Source organism: Centroberyx gerrardi, chromosome 7 (genome assembly GCF_048128805.1).
Source record: "Centroberyx gerrardi isolate f3 chromosome 7, fCenGer3.hap1.cur.20231027, whole genome shotgun sequence".
Classification (NCBI taxonomy): domain Eukaryota; kingdom Metazoa; phylum Chordata; class Actinopteri; order Beryciformes; family Berycidae; genus Centroberyx; species Centroberyx gerrardi.
In genome coordinates this window covers 23,411,934-23,430,908 of record NC_136003.1, presented here as the reverse complement: position 1 = coordinate 23,430,908, position 18,975 = coordinate 23,411,934, and the positions used below count along the sequence as shown (strand labels likewise).

At 44.3% G+C, this 18,975-nt stretch overlaps 1 protein-coding gene across 1 annotated transcript; it reads left to right on the top strand.

Moving 5' to 3' along the window:
• Positions 1-3,717: 3,717 nt before the first annotated feature.
• Positions 3,718-12,477, top strand: lfng (LFNG O-fucosylpeptide 3-beta-N-acetylglucosaminyltransferase). The gene is made up of 8 exons (XM_071925743.2): positions 3,718-4,269; positions 8,946-8,994; positions 9,244-9,346; positions 9,456-9,609; positions 9,726-9,811; positions 10,338-10,503; positions 10,632-10,717; positions 10,823-12,477. Exons 1-8 carry the CDS (start codon positions 3,853-3,855, stop codon positions 10,887-10,889), a joined length of 1,128 nt encoding a protein of 375 aa, XP_071781844.1. The 5' UTR covers positions 3,718-3,852; the 3' UTR covers positions 10,890-12,477.
• Positions 12,478-18,975: the final 6,498 nt, after the last annotated feature.

Below are 18,975 nucleotides of genomic sequence, written 5' to 3'. Positions count from 1 at the left end.
TCACTTCTGGTGTGACCTGTAATCCTATCAGAGCTAGTGTGTCCACGCCGGGAAAATAAACAGAACCAAAGACCGATCCCACCGGCCTGCTCTCATCCACAGCACAGCTTTCTCAGAGAGAGAGAGAGAGGGAGAGAGAGAGAGAGAGAGAGAGAGAGAGAGAGAGAGAGAGAGAGAGAGAGAGAGAGAGAGAGAGAGAGAGAGAGAGAGGATGGAGGTCTGATGAGGTGTAGGGAGGAACCTCTCCAAAACCTTTTAACTTGGTGTGGTCTTATTGCATTTGCACCTCTGTAGCTCTCGTTCACACACACGCACACACACACACACACACACACACACACACACACACACACACACACACACGAGAGCTAAGTAGACAGGTAGACTGGATTCTTTTCTTTAATAAGGGAAATTAGAGCAAGTAAAGGAGAAAGATGAGTTGGAGAGAATATGATTCAGTGGGGAGAGGGTGTTGAAGAGGTGAGTTTCCCGGCTGCGATGGGAGATGAGGAGTGACTTTACTCCTCCGACTGGGGTGGGAAAGTCGTTCCACCATTAGGAGGCCAGGAGGGAGAAGAGTCGAGTTTGGGTTGAGAGATGACCGGGTCGTTGCAGGGAAGGGAGAGCTGAGCCGGCAGTAGCGGCAGAAAAAGCAGAGCGTCGGCTGACCTTGTACATCAGCATCAGGGATTTCAATATGGAAGGATGGAATTCAGCAGATACATTTCAATGAGTCACTGAAGAATGAACAAACTGTTTTCAATCAATAAAATGAATGTCACTCTTCAAAAAGTCTGAAACATTCACGAAACCGAAAAAAAACGGAGGGGAATGTGAACCGGGCTGAAATAGAAAATAAATCAAAACATTATGAGTTTGAAAGAGACAGAAAGAGCCCTCTGCTAATGCTTTCCACGTTTGTTTGTTTTTTTAACCGGAGAGCAAGCTGGATACTGTATACATCACGCAGAGTATCAAGTTATGGCTAATATCTTTCAGAGCGGTGCGCACATGTGTTTTCAAGTTTCTGCGGTGTGTATCAGTGAAGAAGAAGACATACTCCGGGCTGTAACAAGGTTTTCTGGGCATTTTTTGGGGGGGATGACCACAGAGATACTTGTCCTCATGTAGTCTGAGAACTTATAGGGACTCTTTACCTGCTGTATGTGCATCATTACCCCTACAGTAGGGGCTATAAATAGCAGCCCTCTAATCATCCTGGCTTCTTGGGCCTGCTGCTCAGATCCCCCAACATGTTGATATGATCAGGAGAAAAATCAAGTGCTGCTGCGTTTATTTACGGGTTTGTGGGCACTCTGTCGAGGAAGTGGGCTTCTCTGAATAAAAGGGATTTCATCGGACTGGAATTCAGCGGTAATGTCGTCTGCGGGGGGATCAAGGATGATGTGGGGGTGTGGGGTCGTTTTAACAGGGAACAGAGAGATTGTTTTTTTCTGATGTCGGTGTCAGTGGAGGGATCACAAGGCCGAAATGGGGGTAGGGGGGCATGATGCATGAAGTTGATACAGAGGGAGAACTTTGCTCTTTACAATTCGCCCGCCATTTTAACAACTGACATTGTTTTCACGAGTCCAAGACGGCGTTCGACCAGAAAGGGCTTCGGAGGTGGGACGAATGCCTTGCAAGCCCCGCAGAAAGAGCCTGTTGATCCAAGAAGAATGAAGGCCAAGGAGACAACCCCCTCTGCCTGGTTTCTTATACTTGTTTTCAGCAGCCTTTCTATGGACACTTTTAAAAGGTGAACAAAAGGCCTTGTCAGCACCAAGAATGGTGAGAGGTAACTTACGTCCTGTATATCTAAGAAAAAAAAAAGAAAATCAAAAGTGAAAGTTATTCTCTTGCAAATGCTTTGGACCGATTTCTAGTTCTGGTGCAACTGCAAGCTCGTAAAGAAAGATGAGTTAACAAGTGAAGCGAGATGAATGCAGAATTTATTATAGACGGACAACACACACTTTTTGGGAGTTTGGCCCATTGGTCAACTTACCCAATATCTGACAAGAGGATATAGGCACCAAAATCATCTCTGTGTCTCCATGTAGCTCTGGCCGTGTTCATGCTAGCTAACACTTTAGCATACAGTATGTTAAGATAGATTAAGATAGACCTTTTAGTAATACAAAGTTGTTTTTTTTTTATTCTATGGCCTGCAGATCCATGACTTCTTCATCATTAGTGAATAATCAACAGCATAGAAACTTTAGCTTTCTGGCTAACTTTCTGACTAACGCTCACTTGTTTAAACAAAACAAGTTACGCTTGAAGTCTCACTGAAAGAGACGTCCTCTGCCATTGAAAGTACATTCTTTTTGTTTAATTTTATGTCAATTTTATCAGTCCCCTAAACAAACCTAGCAGGTTTAGACACGTGTCATAAAAATTAGCCTAACTAAACCATTCAGCCTTAGAGATGCTACTAGTTCTCATTTTCTCACTTTTAGTATAATGAAAATTGCCTATGATTACCTAGCATGCTGTATGCTAAGCGTTAGCGCACTGGACAGAGACAATGGGAGACACAGAGATGATTTTGGTGTCAATCCTCTTGCCATATATCGGATAAGCTGACCAATGGGTTAAACTCCCAAAAATTTGCAATAGTCCTTAGGGTTAGTCTTAGTTAAACCAGACAATTGCTTGAAACTGACTAAATGTAAATGTGGGTGCTGTTGGGAGTCGGGGCACCAGCTGCATGCTGGTCTAAAGGAACTCATGTCATGTCTCTGGTCAGGCTCCCAGCACCAGAAGGCCCTCAGTTGTGAGAGCCATAATTTGAATAACAAGTGTTGAGGAATGGCCAACTGTTTAGAGCCTCACAAGGTCAGTGAAGAACAATAGAGTTTGCCTCTCTAGTGAACAGACGGCCCACACAGGGCTCAATTCAAATATCTGCACCCAGAAATTCAACAACGGACTTCTGATTGGGAAATAAAGAAAAATCTGTTTCTATTCGGATTTCAGATTCAGATAGGGAAAACCTTTTACCAGAAGTTACAAGACTGTGAAGAGGATGCAGAGTTTCACCAGGTGCAGTTTGAACACAGACCCTCCCTGGTGACCACCTGCAGCTCTGTTTGCTTTTGGTCAATCTTTTACTATTATCTGTAAAGGGCAAACTGAACTCTGCAATGGATTTCCTTGTAAGTGACTCTCTCTCTCTCTCTCTCTCTCTCTCTCTCACACACACACACACACACTCTCTCTCTCTCTCTCTCACACACACACACACACACACACACACACACACACACACACACACACACACACACACACACACACACACAGACTGAGCTCTGCAATGGATTTCCTTGTAAGTGACTCTCTCTCTCTCTCTCTCTCTCTCTCTCTCTCACACACACACACTCTCTCTCTCTCTCACACACACACACACACACACACACACACACACACACACACACACACACAGACTGAGCTCTGCATTTGATCTCCTTGTAAGTGAACTTTGGTGACACACACAAAGCCACACACACACACACACACACACACACACACACACACACACACACATTGTAGTCATGGGCGTGTCTTCCATAAGTCCCGCCCTGCTGGTGCGTCACAGGCTCGCATGCAGCCTTCAATGACCGCCCATGAGGCGTGGCCAGCATGGGAGCTTATATATTTTGCCTAGTAACAAATTTCTTATTCGCTACTCAGCTATGCACCCTAACGGGACTACCGTACAACCTTTTGTGTTCTATTGAGAAAAAAACACCATATGGACTTTGCTTTGGGAATACCGTGCGCCGCTGTATAAAGCTTAGTTTTTAGGATTTCTTTTTTTTTTATTTTTTATTTTTTTTAGATTTAATCATGTTGAAAAATAATGGAAAGAAGACAGCTATCTCTGTAGCCTGCACAGCATTTCTCTGCCTTTTGTTGGTCCTGGTCGCGGTGCAGCATCACCGGGTTCAGGTGGATGCGGGGCCAAGTGAGGAGGACAGGCGGACGCGCTCTCTCCAAGGTCCGGACGGCGCGCAGGAGGACGCGCCTCCCGGGAGCGCACAGCCGCAGGTGAAGAAAGGATTCTCCGCGTACTTCACCAAGCTGACCCGCGGACGGAGAGACGTGGAGAAGCCCGCACGGTCCTCGGCGTCCGCCACAGACGCGCCGCCGGCCGAGGACATCAGCGCCAGTGACATCTTCATCGCCGTGAAGACCACCAAGAAGTTCCACCAGCCCAGACTGAACCTCCTTCTGGACACCTGGATCTCAAGAAACATGCAGCAGGTGAATCCAAAATACTAAAATCCGTTCTTGATATGATTCATGCTTTGAATTTAATTGGAATTGAACTTTTTAATGTTACATAAATGCACACGGGTGAAAACTTACACTGTTATAGAATGAATGTGTAAGTCTAGATCCCCTTGGTTCTCTATGCAATTGTTAGTCTCTGAACTGATGTCATTGTCGCTGACCCTGTCCTATTGTGCAGAACAATAAGCCAGTGTACACTTGCAGGTGATGTCTGTATGATAGCTGCGTACAGTGTGGTATTGTTCCCCTTTTGTTACCATGATGACACCCTGAAATGGCCACACAGCCCCTTCTAAACCATGCTGAATTTCCTCGGCTCTGTCACTTTTTATTCTCCTTTGAGTGATGCCCCTGAGAACGGAGGGAGCAGTTTCAGGACTCCCTCTTCTCCCTCTTTTCGGGCCCCCCTCTCTCCCCTCTTTCTATTATCCCTCCTCTTTTGGGTGTCCCTGTGAATGCCCTGGTGCAATGGATGCTTCACAGCAGCGACTCCAGTGCTGTCCCCCTTCCAGGACTAACAAAGCGTCTTTCTGAAGGGGGAAGAAAAGCTTTCCCAGCCCCTTGTCTCACTCTCTCCATGGGAACGTGGGAGCTGAGTCTGGGTCAAGCTACCGAGGGATGGGAAAACGGGGGCTTCGTTAAGGGGATGCCTGGGACAAAGGGGTGCATCTATAGGCAAGTTTGTGCTGGGAATAGCACGCTGAGTATGAAAATGTGGCCTTGAGAACCAAGCTCCTTTTTAGAGGGTGCACAAAGGCACTCGCAGCTATAGTCTAGTGAAAACAGTGGCTAGTCAAAGTGATTTTACCCAGCACCCAGAGTTGTCACGCGTAGTTTCCCATAAGTCAATTTAATTTGCCTCGGACATTATCACACAATCTTTAGCCACATTTTTTAGAAACCTCGCCTCCATTCTATGCCAAACGCTGCTGTCTCTGGAATTTGCAAGCTTGGTGAGAGAGAGGAGTGTTTCTTCTCTTTGTGTGGTGAAGAGGTTGAGAGCTGTGCTTGATGCCATGCAAACTGGCATAAGAATAGATAAGAATATACTCTCTGACTGTCACACACGCTCACCTCCTCCACTGTCACTCATGCCCTGATGTTTGATCAGACAGGATGAGGATTACTTGCATCGTTCAAGAGACTGGCCCCACAGAACAGCAGCTTATATGGTAATTGATTGTACTTGCTGTAGTGGATGATGCTGGGATGTTAACCCATCCTACAGAGTTAACAGCAGGGCTCAGGCAGGCAGCTGGTGGGAGGCTGGGCAGACATAAAGCACAGACTGAGCCCACAATGCAAGAGGGAGTTCCTGGAGGAAGGGTGCCAGGTGGTCAGGAGAGACGGAACAAAAGATGGCCTTAATGCCAGCCATATGATGCAGGGAATTCCCACCACATAGCCTACATATGGTCATCCTCCACTTTCAGGTCTGATTCTCACTCTCAGCTGATGAACACCTGCGGAGCTTAGATCACTCATGTAGCTATACACTTGGTGAACAAGGGGGCCAAAAGTATTCTTTAAACCTCTTGTGGATAGCTGTGTGTGCACCAGGCAAAGTTTTTCACTTTTAAAGCTTTTACTTTTCCACTCAAAGTTGGTTCTCTGAGGGCACGGCCTGCTCTTTATATATGCAGATGGACTTGCTATCACATGCCATTTACACTTGAACAAAGAGGCTAGATCATCTGTGTGATAACTGCGCTGACACAAAAGTGCTTGTGGCCTCCCCCATCTGGCTCCTGTTAAATGGGCCCATTCAGAATAAAAACAGTAGATTTTACTTAAATTGTTTTTGATTCCCAGACTTGGTATGTTTATGGAAATGGTTACCCATTGTGGCTGACACAAGACAAACCCAATATGTATTTGTGAATTGACTTTTTTTAAATCTTACATTGTATGCTCCTTTTCACAACTAGTCATTATGTCACATTTTTTTCATATACCTCTTCCTGTTTTCTAGTGTTTCACCAATCATCCCCTGGAACAATGTAGCTTCTTTGTGAGAAGGGCCTCAAGACAATAAGAACAAAATGTACCACAGCATTCCCTTCTCTAGAAGGTCTGCTACAAATGACAAACCATAGCATCAAAAACATAAGTTCAAAAGTCAAAATCCTATATATAGCTAGAGGAGCCAGACCCCCCTCTCCCTCCCTTCCCTAGACTGATTTGTATAAATGCCACACAACTGCCTTTATCGGAGCTTTAATTGATTTTGGTCATGTCTGGACAGCTGGCACCAACATCTCCATGGTGGTGTGCCATGCATTCCATTCCTAATTGAGAGTACGATAATTAGCCAGAACTCCCAACAATGAGCGCCTGTATGGCTAGCAGTTGGAAAAATACTTGGCACCATGGTTGAGTTAATCAAATGGCTTCACTATGAAGGAGTCGATCTATGTGCAGCTGGTCAAAAGGTGGTGAGGTGTGAAGAGATAACCTGTGAGTTCTGTAGTTAACATAATTTACGCCTGTAGATCTCAAAGTGTTAGGGGGTACCCAGAAAAATTACCAAACGTTCAATTTCACTGTTATAGAAGCTACTTTTGGCACAAGAGAATGCAAAGAGCTAGAAAAGCCCCTGCAGTCCGCCAGATTTTGCTATTGTCAGACTTTTGTCACCTTTTTTACTGCGACTACCTTTACCTTGCTGTAATGGTTCCAGCTCCCCCATAAGCTGTTCTACAAATCCTTCGTCCCAGTTAAGAAGCCCCGTAAAACTTTTCTACTTTGTGAACTGCATGTCTGGGACAGAAAGGGGGAAGAAGGCTGGGTGGAGGCGGCTGTTGATGGAAGGAGGGGAGCCTAGTGCCCTTCCTTCCCGTGGAGCTGAAGACAGCCAGCCAGGCACCACATTCAGCTCAGACGGGGCTGTGCCAGGCCTTCCTGTGGTCAGGAGTGCAGCTTCTCATCTCCCTCCTCTCCTCACCCCATGCCCTCTCTCATCTCTTATCTCTGGTTCACACAGACGGCATCTTTTAAAAAAAAAAAATCATCCCAGAGAGTATGAATTAGTATTCCGTGAAAGTTACTGTTCTTTTAAGTTTCAGTTAAGAGACAAAGACAGAAAAAAAAAAGCGTTTTCCCCCAGGAGGCTTCTCTTTAGTTAACTCCTGCAGCTGTATGCAAATGCTGGCAAACATATTTAGAATTTACCCAGTGGAGACTTTACCCAGCATGAAAACTCACAGCATTGTTCTATTCAAGAGGGCCTGGCTGAGTATGCGGCAGGGGGGGTGGGGGGGGTGAAGTGGGGGTGAATGGCCACACACGGATTTCAATTTACTAATCAGCAGTGAGATTCCACCCCATCCCCCCCACCCCCTTCCTCTCCTTCCTCCCTCCCTCCCCTCATTCTCTTTCTGTCAGTGCCCTGGCAGCTCTGGCAGCTGCCTCAATGATTAGGCTGTCTATTCAATGGGCTTTAAAGCAAACAGCGCCAGCCTCTGATCCCTTTACCAGTGAAACCACCACCCTTCCTTAAACAAATACCGGCTCATGGCCCTAGCATCGCACAACATCTGCTCAGAGTTTGTTCCACAAACAATTCAAGCGGCCATGCCTTGTGCAGGAATAGACAGGAGGCAGGAGTAGGGTTCACAGAGAATCAGAGGTCTTTTCATTCTGGTGTAAACTCAGCTGGCTGTTAAGATGCAGATCACAAATTGCTGTTGCTCGGCAGCAGGGCAATCAATTACAGGGAGCGTGGGTTAGTTGTCAGAAAGCGCTCTTAAGTATACAAGCACAGGGGACTGTCAGTGGCACCATGACCTGGCGTGTTGAGACACGTGGCGTAGATAAGGTAGCGTGCTGATCGGCAGGTGCTGCCTCACCTGAGGTGAAGAGTAAACAGACCGATGGCGGTTACAAGGCCCGGGGCCGGCGGCCTTTTCATCAGCACTGTTCTGTCTGAGGCGCAGCACCTTGCACCTGCTCAGTCTGAGCCGTCATAAAAGGGCACCTAATCCTTACCTGCTCTTTAAAGTGTGCCGCTGCAAGACGCCCTTTGTTGTTAACTCCTTTTGTTAGTAAATGCTACTGTTAACAAGAGCCTGCAGCCTTGTGGTTCGATTCTTTTAGCATCCAAACATCATAGTGCCATAATCAATTCTTTACTCTGTCAGTCATAATATCACTATGGAAACAGAAGATTGTGCTGGTGGTTTTGGTTCTGTGTTTACTGCAACTCTGGCATGGTACCTGCATGCTGCTGTTTTAGTTGTATTGAACACGTTGAAGCTAGGCAGAGGGTCCAGCGGAACAAGGGGCTTAGCCAGGGGGTGGGATACAAGGGTGGGGTGTGTGTGGGGGTGGACAGTCTGCCTCCCCCTTTGTTCTATGTCTGGGATGCTTTGGGGGGGGCTGCATAGTTGCCATGGAGAGAGTGAAACATGGGACAAAAGGCCTTTATTAGAGCAGGGGGTTGTTTAACTCAATGTGTTTTCCACTGCATAAAAGCCTGTTGATGGATGCTAATCACACCAAGTTGGAAATAAGGGACAAGGACTCGGGACACAGTGTGGAATTTGGTTGATTGTGTTACCTCTTCACACGATCAACCAGGGTGGTTTTGATTTCATGGATTTAATGATCAAGTGGACTTATCTGTAATTTCCCTTGTTTGTTTACAGACTTACATCTTCACAGATGGAGAAGATGAGGAGCTAAAAAAGAAAATTGGTAAGTTTTATGAGGGAACATTTTATTTTAGGAACAGAAGTTGGAATTGTTTTATTATAAAAGGGCCAGTTTGTGTGAACCAAAATATGTGTGAGGAACTAAGATGTGAGGAACCAAAATATATTTTAAAGGCCATAAAAATTCTGTTATGAACTAAGTGCTCTCTGTGGAAGACGGTATTAAAATACCCAGGGTGCATAGATGATGCTATCTGTCTTAACTCCCTATTTCCTCTCATTCATGCCACAGGGAGCCATGCCATCAACACCAACTGTTCTGCAGCCCACAGCCGACAAGCTCTGTCTTGCAAGATGGCGGTGGAGTACGACAAGTTCATAGAGTCTGGGAAAAAGTAAGTGCTACCGCTCTTGGTTTCACACAGGACACAGCTGTTTTTTTTCAGTGGTGATTGTTTTATCAGTTTGAATACCTCAAATTCTAACAATATTTCTGCTTCTCAGGTGGTTCTGTCATGTAGACGATGACAACTATGTGAACGTGCGGACGCTGGTGAAGCACCTGTCCCAGTACCCCCACACCCAGGACATGTACATCGGTAAACCCAGCCTGGACCGGCCCATAGAGGCCACAGAGAGGCTGGGGGACAACAAGATGGTGCGTGGACGAATGTTTTCTGTTTTTTTTTTTTGTTCATGTAATATTTTCAAGACTCTACTTCCTGGACGTATGTTAGATAATACGCTAACAAGCTTTTCTGTTTCTTCCTGTAGAGACCAGTCAACTTCTGGTTTGCTACTGGAGGGGCAGGCTTCTGCGTGAGCCGGGGTCTAGCGCTGAAGATGAGCCCATGGGCCAGGTGAGATACAGTAACCATCAGCAACACTCATGTATTATTGTTGAACTGCAGAGTGTCATTGAGACTTTGCAGTTGCATCTCGGCTGGTGCCATCATGGAGGTCTAGTGGAAAAGTGGCTGTGTGCAAATAATGACTAATTATAGGCTAACAACAGGGTGAGAAAAAGGAGATACCTGAAAAAGATTGTCATGGTGTGGCTGTCGGACAATTAAGTAATGTAATAGGAAATGTGAATAATCTGATGAGGTAGATTTGTTTCAAAATTTAGGTTGTGTGACACAGACAACTGTCTTGTCTTCAGTCCTAGCCCCTTTAGTCCTAGTCTTTACTTAGTTCCCGGTTAAAAACAGCACAGAAATTATTCATGTCTATTGAATTGTGTTGAGACGGACAAGTTGTACGTTTGGAAAATGCAACCAGCTGTTCGCAACCACTGACCTCCACTATGGCCGCCAGAGGGTGTGTTACACCACCTGAAAGCTCTCCATACACTGACCAGGCTCTGTATATGTCCCGTCTCCTCAGCGGCGGCCACTTCATGAACACAGCAGAGAAGATTCGTCTGCCTGATGACTGCACCATCGGCTACATCATTGAGTCGGTGCTGGGGGTTCCTCTGACCCGCAGCAACCTCTTCCACTCCCACCTGGAGAACCTGCAACAAGTGTCGAGATCTGAGATCCACAAGCAGGTGAGAGTTTGTGCAGGATACCAGTGATAGTGTGAGCATGGTGTGGCATGTGAGAAGGTTTTAGTTGTAAGACATTGGAAGTGTTTTTTGCGTGTTGCTCATGTGTTTCCCTGGCATTCTTCCCCTAGATCACATTGAGTTATGGGATGTTTGAAAACAAAAGGAATATCATCAATATGAAAGGGGCTTTTCCAGTGGAGGAGGATCCATCAAGGTGAGAGATCACTGTTGCAATACCAGTGCAGATTTGGTGCACAGTTTTAACACCTTTCAACAAATCTAAATCTAACTCCCATCTCTCTCCGTCTTTCTCTTTCAGGTTCAAGTCTGTGCACTGTCTGCTGTATCCAGACACCCCCTGGTGCCCCCCTCAGGTTGCCTTTTAGGGCGACCGCTCCTTTCTCATCCTCGTCCCCGTCGTGCCTCGGTATCTGAAAGGCTCGTGGGGACCAGTGTTTGGTATTAGACCGTGCGGCCGCTGTATTTTTGCTGCAGTGGCGCACGGTCTTTAATAGTTTTACTGGGCTGCTGTGCGGCCCGCTTTGGGACACTTCCTTCCTGTCTGGTGCCTGGACCCTGTCCCGTATGGCAGGGGGCCAAGCTCCTGGCAGGAAGTAGCTTTCAGCATTAAGCTTTGCAGGCAATCAGTTGAGCTTTGTGATGTATATGTTGCTTGTAAATGTATCTGCAATTCTCATAGAATGTATTGTCATATATTCAAGCCTTTTTGCCAGCTTTACAGTAATAATTTCTTTGATTTCTGTTTTTAGTTTTTACCTTTTCACAAATGGAAAGCCATTCAGGTCTAACTTTATAGGCTCTTTGGCTTTTATCACAAATAATTGGCATTTCCAGCATAATTTACTTTTAGACATTTTTGTTGTTTCTTTTGATCTTTTAATTCAGATGACTCCGGACAAATTCTATAATATGAAGATGTTATTGTGCTTTTAAGTTAACGGTATGTGTCAGTGTTACTACTCTCACAACTTGAGCTGGCAGTAGGCAGTTTTCCAAATGCATCCTTGGGTAATCTAATCTGAGGTTTATCAGGACAAAGCACTTTCCCTTGTGATATTTTAGATGAACTGACTGAATTTACGTCCTTTGGTGACATGCTTCAGATCTGTGTCAAAGCCAACTGACGACCCCTCAGAGAGTCAATATCTCTTCACTCTAATGTATTTAATAACGCTCCTTGCATTTGTTACAATCAGGGAAAAAATAATATTTGGCGGAGATATTGATTTGGGGTTACAATCAACTTTTGACTTGCTTCAAAAAGTTTTTTGTTTGAAAATTGCACAGCTGAGTTTCAAATGAACTGTTGTTTGCTCCTGTGAAGAATCTCACCTCAACAAGCTCAACAGCAGAATTACTTTTAACTTGGATGCGTGCCATTTGAAGAAAACCCAAAATTTAAAACTGTTTTGAATCAATGGCAAATAATAACCGCATGTGTAATATGAGCCACAGTCTATAATAGTTTGCACAAAACAGACTGATGAGCTTCTTGTTTCCTTGTTCCTTGTTATTATCAACATGAATGTTTCTCATTTACACAAAATACTGGAGAGTTGCTGTTGAAGCCTGTGAGGTGAGAACTTACCAAGAGCAACATCAGTGTTTCCACACAGAGGTTTTCCCCCCTCTGGTGTCTCTGACCCACATTGGGTAAGACTGTACATCTTGATTACAGTATTGTGTACTGTGCCTTTGTTTAAATTTGTAGCGATTGTATATGTTTAGAATGTAATTTCCCCATGTGGTTTACATACGCTTTTGATGACCTTGACATGATTTTGTACTGCTTTGAACTGTGCTAAATGGCTGTGCGTTTATTCTCCAGTATCTGGAGGGTTCAAACAGTTCATTCCAATACTGTCTTCTCAGGGATTATGATCTGATCCTGGTATTATTACCGTGGGAACCACAGTGGGACCCAAACCTTTGAATAAAGTTGCATAACCACTGAGAAACGCTACAATGTGTGTCCATCTTTTTATTTGACTTTATTTCAAGTGCATGGGGTTACATTTAATGAACTACAAAATCAGTTTCACTTATTCAGCGTTTTGATGAAATTTCAGGTTTAGTCAAATAGAAAATCTGGTGTTTCTTTGGTCTTTGATTTTCTCTACCGTTGGGTTACGGGGACCTGGAACATATCCCAGCATGCACTGGGCAGAAGACAGGGAAACACTCTGGACAGGTTGCCAGGGCAACACAGATAGACACACACACTCACATTTATACCTACAGGCTAATTTAGAGTCACCAATCGACCTGACCTGCATGTCTTTGGAGTGTGAGAGGAAAACTGCAAACTCCACACAGAAACCCAGATCCTTCTTACCATGCCAGCCACTGAACCACCGTACCACCCGTTATGCTAATGCAACCATTAAAAATCTAAATTTAAATGGCAGTGCCCAAGCACTTCCTCTTCTTTGTCAAAGCCCGATCCTCTTAGCAAAGCAGCGGCCAAACTGTCTCCCTGTGTGAGGCTGAAAAGTTGGCCCGAGCCCGCTGTGTAAATTGAAATGCTAATGGCGCTCACTTAAAAGCGTTGGCTCAGTCAGACTGTATTTATTATTCTTCAACTGTGGATATGGCAACGGGCATAACTGCAATAGCAGACAAGAGAAAATAAACAGTGGAAAACCACCAGAAGAACAGTAATCACATGAATAACAATTGTCATTCAGTTGAAGCTGTACAGAGATGTGACAGTGTGGTATACATTTCCCAGAAAATAAAAACAAAGCAGTTCAAACTCAGTGCTATATTCCATTCCTTCAGTTATGAGTCAAATTATGTTGAGGCGAAGGTCACAGACAAGTGACAGTGTTAAGAGCCTGAGCTAAGAATCAGATTACACCAACACTATGATTTGTTATTCATGCAAGACCTTTCTTTTTTGTAGTAAAAGATCAAGCTGCTCCTGATACGATTACTGTGTGCACATTCACAGCTTGCCAAGTTAATAATACGAGAGTTTTATACTTAAGCCGCGTTTCTTCTTTTCCCATGGGTGCAGTGCCAAAGGAGGGATCTCTCTCTTCCTCTTGTTAGCAAGCTGAATAAGGAGTGTTCATCAACCATTTATCACTAAATAAATGAGTAAGGTCAGCACTAGGATTGCTTTGATAGGTCTGTTTCATATAATATATGATTTGAACCCTCTATATAGATTTATTGGCAACATTTTATGAGTCACCAGTGAGAGAAGAAAGTGGGAGTGGGCATGTGATGGCTGACAGTGTTTGAACATGAGATTTAGACACATAAAAGCTTGCAGCTTTTCCCACTGTACATTTCAGCAAGGCAAAGCTATGATTATGGTTTGTGGTGTGGATGTTTGCTCGAGTAATTTGTCTCCCATGCAAGGCTTTAGTGATGGATCTTCAGCTATGGGCCTGCTACGGTTCAACCGATATGGGCTGTGGAAGACTAATACAGGTACCAATATTTTTGTATTGAAACTGCTGATATTTTGTGCCGATATGCCATTTTGATGAAAAAAACAAAAAAACAAAACATTAATAAAAAGTATTCAGTGTTCCCTCAGAAATGTATTCGTGGCACGGTGGAAAATCCTCTGAAACAGCATTTAGACCATCATGGGACACTAACACTCTCTATTGAAACCTGGGATGATACTACTACTACTACTACTACTCCTACTACTAATAATACCACTAATACTACTAATACTACTACTACTACTACTAAAAATAATAAAAATATATTTATGTGTACTTATATGGACTCCGATCAAAATGTTGCATTCAAACCACATCAGGATAAGGGCTTTCCATAGAAAACCAGTGCAGTCTTGATCATTTGTGAAATAAAACAAACCGCATCATTTCCATATCATTATCAGATGTGGTTGACACTGAATGATCGACATCTGAGTTTTAATAAAAGGCCAGTGTAGTGGTGTGTCTCTCTCTCTAGTGTGTGTAGCCATTTCCGAATGACTGTCCAGTGTCTGTGGTTCAGATCTTAACAGTGGAATGATTTGAGCGGTGCAGCCTTACTGTGTGGTGGTTCTGCGTGTGTGTGGAGTGACGGCAGGTGAGAGACTACAAGCCAACATCTAACTGGAGAGATGGTTATCTTGGCGGGACGCTGCAGCACCACGCGAGCGTTACGCCCCTGCTCCGCCACCTGCCAGGGGGGCTGGAGCTGAAACATGACTGGAGGCTGTTGCTGCGGCTGATCAGCTACCAGAGATAAAGATTCCAGTATCCAAATGTCTGTCAACTCCTGTTTACAAAACAAAAAACAGTCCCACATGACTTGTGTCTGTCTCGGTGTGAGTCACACTGGTCTCTCCACACTTGTGGGTTTCACCCTGGGGGGGAGACACTAAATGAAAAGCCATGGAGTGTCTTGTCTGTCACCCATGTAATGACAGCCAGCGGGTGCAGAAAGCTGACATTGATGCATAAGCAGTTAAGAATTTTAGGTTTGTTTTGACTGGTTCTCGCCCATTTCTGAAAGCGGAGAGTTTAATTTAAAAGGCCTGTTCTGTCTTTAATCCCATAAGAGGATATTCTGTATGTCATGCAAGCATCATAATACATCATAATACCAAAAATAATGGCCTCACTTTTTTGAGGATCCTTTGACAAAAAGTCCGTTGATTACACTTTGAAACTGCAACTGCATTCATTTTGTGACGGTGCTTAAATGTCTTTGTTAAGAACTTTTGACTCTACTTGTTTTCATACCTAATCAGACAAGCAAACAATTTAACATTAAGTTTACTAATCTGGTGTAGAAAACTCTCTGCCTGCCTTCATGTGTGATGACAGGAATCACTTGGTCTGCGGTAGTTAGTGAGTAAGCTGTTTGTATCCTGCTGATTGAAACACAAACACCTAGGTGTGCTTCCTTGCACCTCCCATCACAGTGTTGGCTAGAACATGTGAAATTTCACAACCGGGTAAAGGTTGCTCTATTTGTACTTGCTTGATTGTTACTCAAAAACAAAACAGCGGCCTAACTGCCAGCGACATGGAAAGCCCCGGAGAGGGAAGCGAGGTGTCGGAGGATAGCCGGAGCCGGTGAATCCTGACACCGAGCCCAAATCTGGTGACGTATGGACGGCCGCCAAAGCGGAGCAACTGCCAGAGAGGAACATTCCTCAGAGTGCAGGGGATTACAGAGACGGTGGCGACTTGCACGTTGTCATCATGACTTTCCTTGCCATATCAGCCAGTCTCCAATTAACAGCCTGCTTTGTCTGCAGGATTAGGAGCGGTGGGACAATTCCCCTTGCCCCACAGGGAGACCGCACAACAACTGGCACAGGCCTTAATCCTCCTCAACATGTGCTCAAAGGGCTAAGGAAGTGGGAATTTACGTTAATCCAGGTATCACATATTCCAACAATAGAGGAGCTTGAACTTCACAGTTACCAGTACTTGAATTGTCTTTAAGTGTATGAGTGAGAGGATTTTGAAGGAGGACCAGCCTGGCTCAAGTTGACCCGATTGATTTTTTTCCCTGTTGGAACTGGGTATTAAATTATTGATTTGTCTCAGTTCTTTTCACACAGAGCGGTTTTCTTGCAGCCCTGCTAAAATAAAACCCATTTAACTCTGCCAGTCCCTGTAGTGACTAAACAAAACTTTACTTTTCAGGATCTCTCTGGTCAGTTTTATATTTTTATATTTATCTCCAACGGTGTCTAGCATAGTTGTGATATGTTTTATGAAATTCTATATCTTGGGATAAACAAAGCTCAAATTAGTTCTTGTGAATAGTGAGTATAGCTATGTTTTATATGTAAAATGGCCACTCTATGGATATTATTCTTTAACTTTTTTTTTAATGGCAACAAGTTTGCAGTGAATGTGTTTGAGGAATGTGAATAACAGCCAGGCTTCATATTGTAGTTCAGCCACTGTGTTAGTTTTACTGATCTGAAAGGATTTTGCTCAGTTAATCATAATAATTCCCCATCTCTGACCATTTTTTTGGTGACATGAAATCTTATATGACCATTGCTAAAACAAGAGAGTCCTTGCGAAACATGAGTTAATGTGTGAAGTCAGCTCTGCATGTCTGACTGAAGCATGCCTACTGCTGTCTGATAGTCATCCCATTAGAAAGTGCTGGTGCATTAAGTTAGCTTAAGTTAGCCTAAATGTAACAGCAGAGATTGGTGTCACGAGCTTCATTGTGAAATATGCAAATCTTAATCCTAAAGTGTTACACCCCTCATCCTCCTGCTTATGCTGGTTGTTGGTGTTTTATTGGGGAAATCAACTGGTGGGACAAATATTAGACTGACTAACTTCAGCAACATTTAAAATAAGAGAAATAACAGAAGCAACTGAATATAAAAGAAGATCTTGACATTAATGCTGCTGGTTGAACCTGACACACCACTGACATTTAGTACGTGCTATTTTGACTCAAATTGACTATAGCTGTTTCACATTGATTACAAATACAACAGAATACAGTTTGTGTGTGTAACGGTAATCATAAAAACATAACTGAGTCATCGCTGTTCTGCGTAAATGCAAAGCAGGATGCAAATGAAGTCAGTTGGTGGAACTTTCTCTGGCCTCGCACCAGCCAGGTACGACCCGAGGCAGCGGCCTGACATCGCTGTAATTATGAGCAAAACTTTTTTCAGCCACCTGTCAGCAAAGGGATTTTAGGTTTTATCACTTATACGACACTGACACAGTTGCATCGTAAGGATTTTGTGGGATACATAATCCACACAGTTGGTGCAAAAGCACAACGGACTGAAATTAGCTTGAGGAGACACATAAAAGCTTTGGATAGCCCTTATAATATTTTAGCAATACCACTAAAAAGACATCTTGGCTGTGTCTGGATACAAACGACCTCAACTGTCTCCGTTCCTTCTGTTTTTGGCAGTTGCTGTGACGTTGGTAACATGGAAACATCAACGTCCCGGCAGTGCGCTGAGATAATGCGGTTAAATCTCTCATGTGGTTCACTGTGGAGGTGGTGGTGAGCCGCTGCACCATGACACAAAGGAGAAGACTGCAGATGACCTTCAAAGAGCAGGAAATGAAGGGATGTGCTTTGGACAGATGGAAAAAGTCTCCGAACAGAGAGAGAGGGAGAGAAGGGCCTGAAGCTTCCCAGTGAGAGGGAGGAGGGGATTTGGACAGAAGTTAAGTGCCGTGAAACTAAACGCGGAGGCTTGTTCTGAGCTGGTTTTCCACACGGCGAAGGAGTAAAAAAGGTGAGGGCAGGGCCGGCCGGACAGCTCCATAAATCCTTCACTCCCTCTGACCGGTCCGGGGCGACGCGCACACAAAGGAGGAGCTGAGGTGTGAATAACGTGCGCACCGACACCCAGGATACAGCTGCCTCTCCTTTGAGCCTCGCCACAAAGGAGACAAGCGACGCACCCCGTTTCCTCCGTCTCCTTGACTCCCATTCCCCTCCAGGAGCATGGCGGCACAATGCGTCTTCTGGCAGGATTCCCCACAGAACCAGGAAACAAAGACATGACATCCACTGTTCACTCCTCCTCTGTCCCAGGATGACAAGGTAGCGGTGCACATGTGCAGAAAGGAGCGGTGAACAGTATCACCAGAGCAGTGAACCCAAGTCATAGTAGGAACAAGCTGCACTAGGCAACTTCTCACACTGGAGGCCCCAGATGGCAGCAAGTGATGAAAAAGTTTAACTTCAGTGCCCAGAAATCATGTAACGTGATGTAAGTGAGGACATTTCGTCAATATTAGACAACGCTTCTCATGCACTACATGTCACTTTGACTAAACAGGAAAGCACTCGCACACACACACTTGTTACAAATGTAACATATGGCTAGGCTAGGCTACATTTGCATATGTATGTCATGCATACGTACGTAGTTTATTTTGTATCTGCATTTATTATTTATTCTTCTAATTTTTCTTATGTATTTGGATTTGTGCTTTGTCCTGTCTATATGTGTGGTGTCTTAAGTATCTTGCTGCTGTAATAATTTGAATTTCCCTTTGGGAAATAAAGTTCTTATCTATCTATCTATCTATCTATCTATCTATCTATCTATCTATCTATCTATCTATCTATATATCGTTAAGTTTTATGTCTTTTTTTCATGTTTTGTGTGGAGCCCCGGAAGTAGCTGTTGCATCATGAACAGCTAATGGGGATCCTAATAATAAACAGATAAACTATCTATCTATCTATCTATCTAGATTGCACACAGCATGCTTATGTTTATTGTTTTATACCAGACACCAAAGGGACGAGAGGCAAAATAATGTTGATTCGTCAGTCCCTGTGTCCGTACCCGACACCAGAATTTCATGTGGGCAAATAGGATGAATCTACAGGGTCACAGTTAGCGGGGTCGGGCCGCTCTGCTCTGCTGCAGCCCTGCTCTGTGATTCAGACTGGTGTAAGACGGGTGTAGTGTTACATCAAAGTGTTGCCTGGCGCAGCTTTAAATCT

Coding starts and splice junctions, on each gene's coding strand:
- lfng (XM_071925743.2), top strand. CDS start 3,853: ATGTTGAAAAATAATGGAAAGAAGACAGCTATCTCTGTAGCCTGCACA. Junction 9,347..9,455: donor TTCATAGAGTCTGGGAAAAA/GTAAGTGCTACC, acceptor TCTGCTTCTCAG/GTGGTTCTGTCATGTAGACG. Junction 9,610..9,725: donor GGCTGGGGGACAACAAGATG/GTGCGTGGACGA, acceptor TTCTTCCTGTAG/AGACCAGTCAACTTCTGGTT.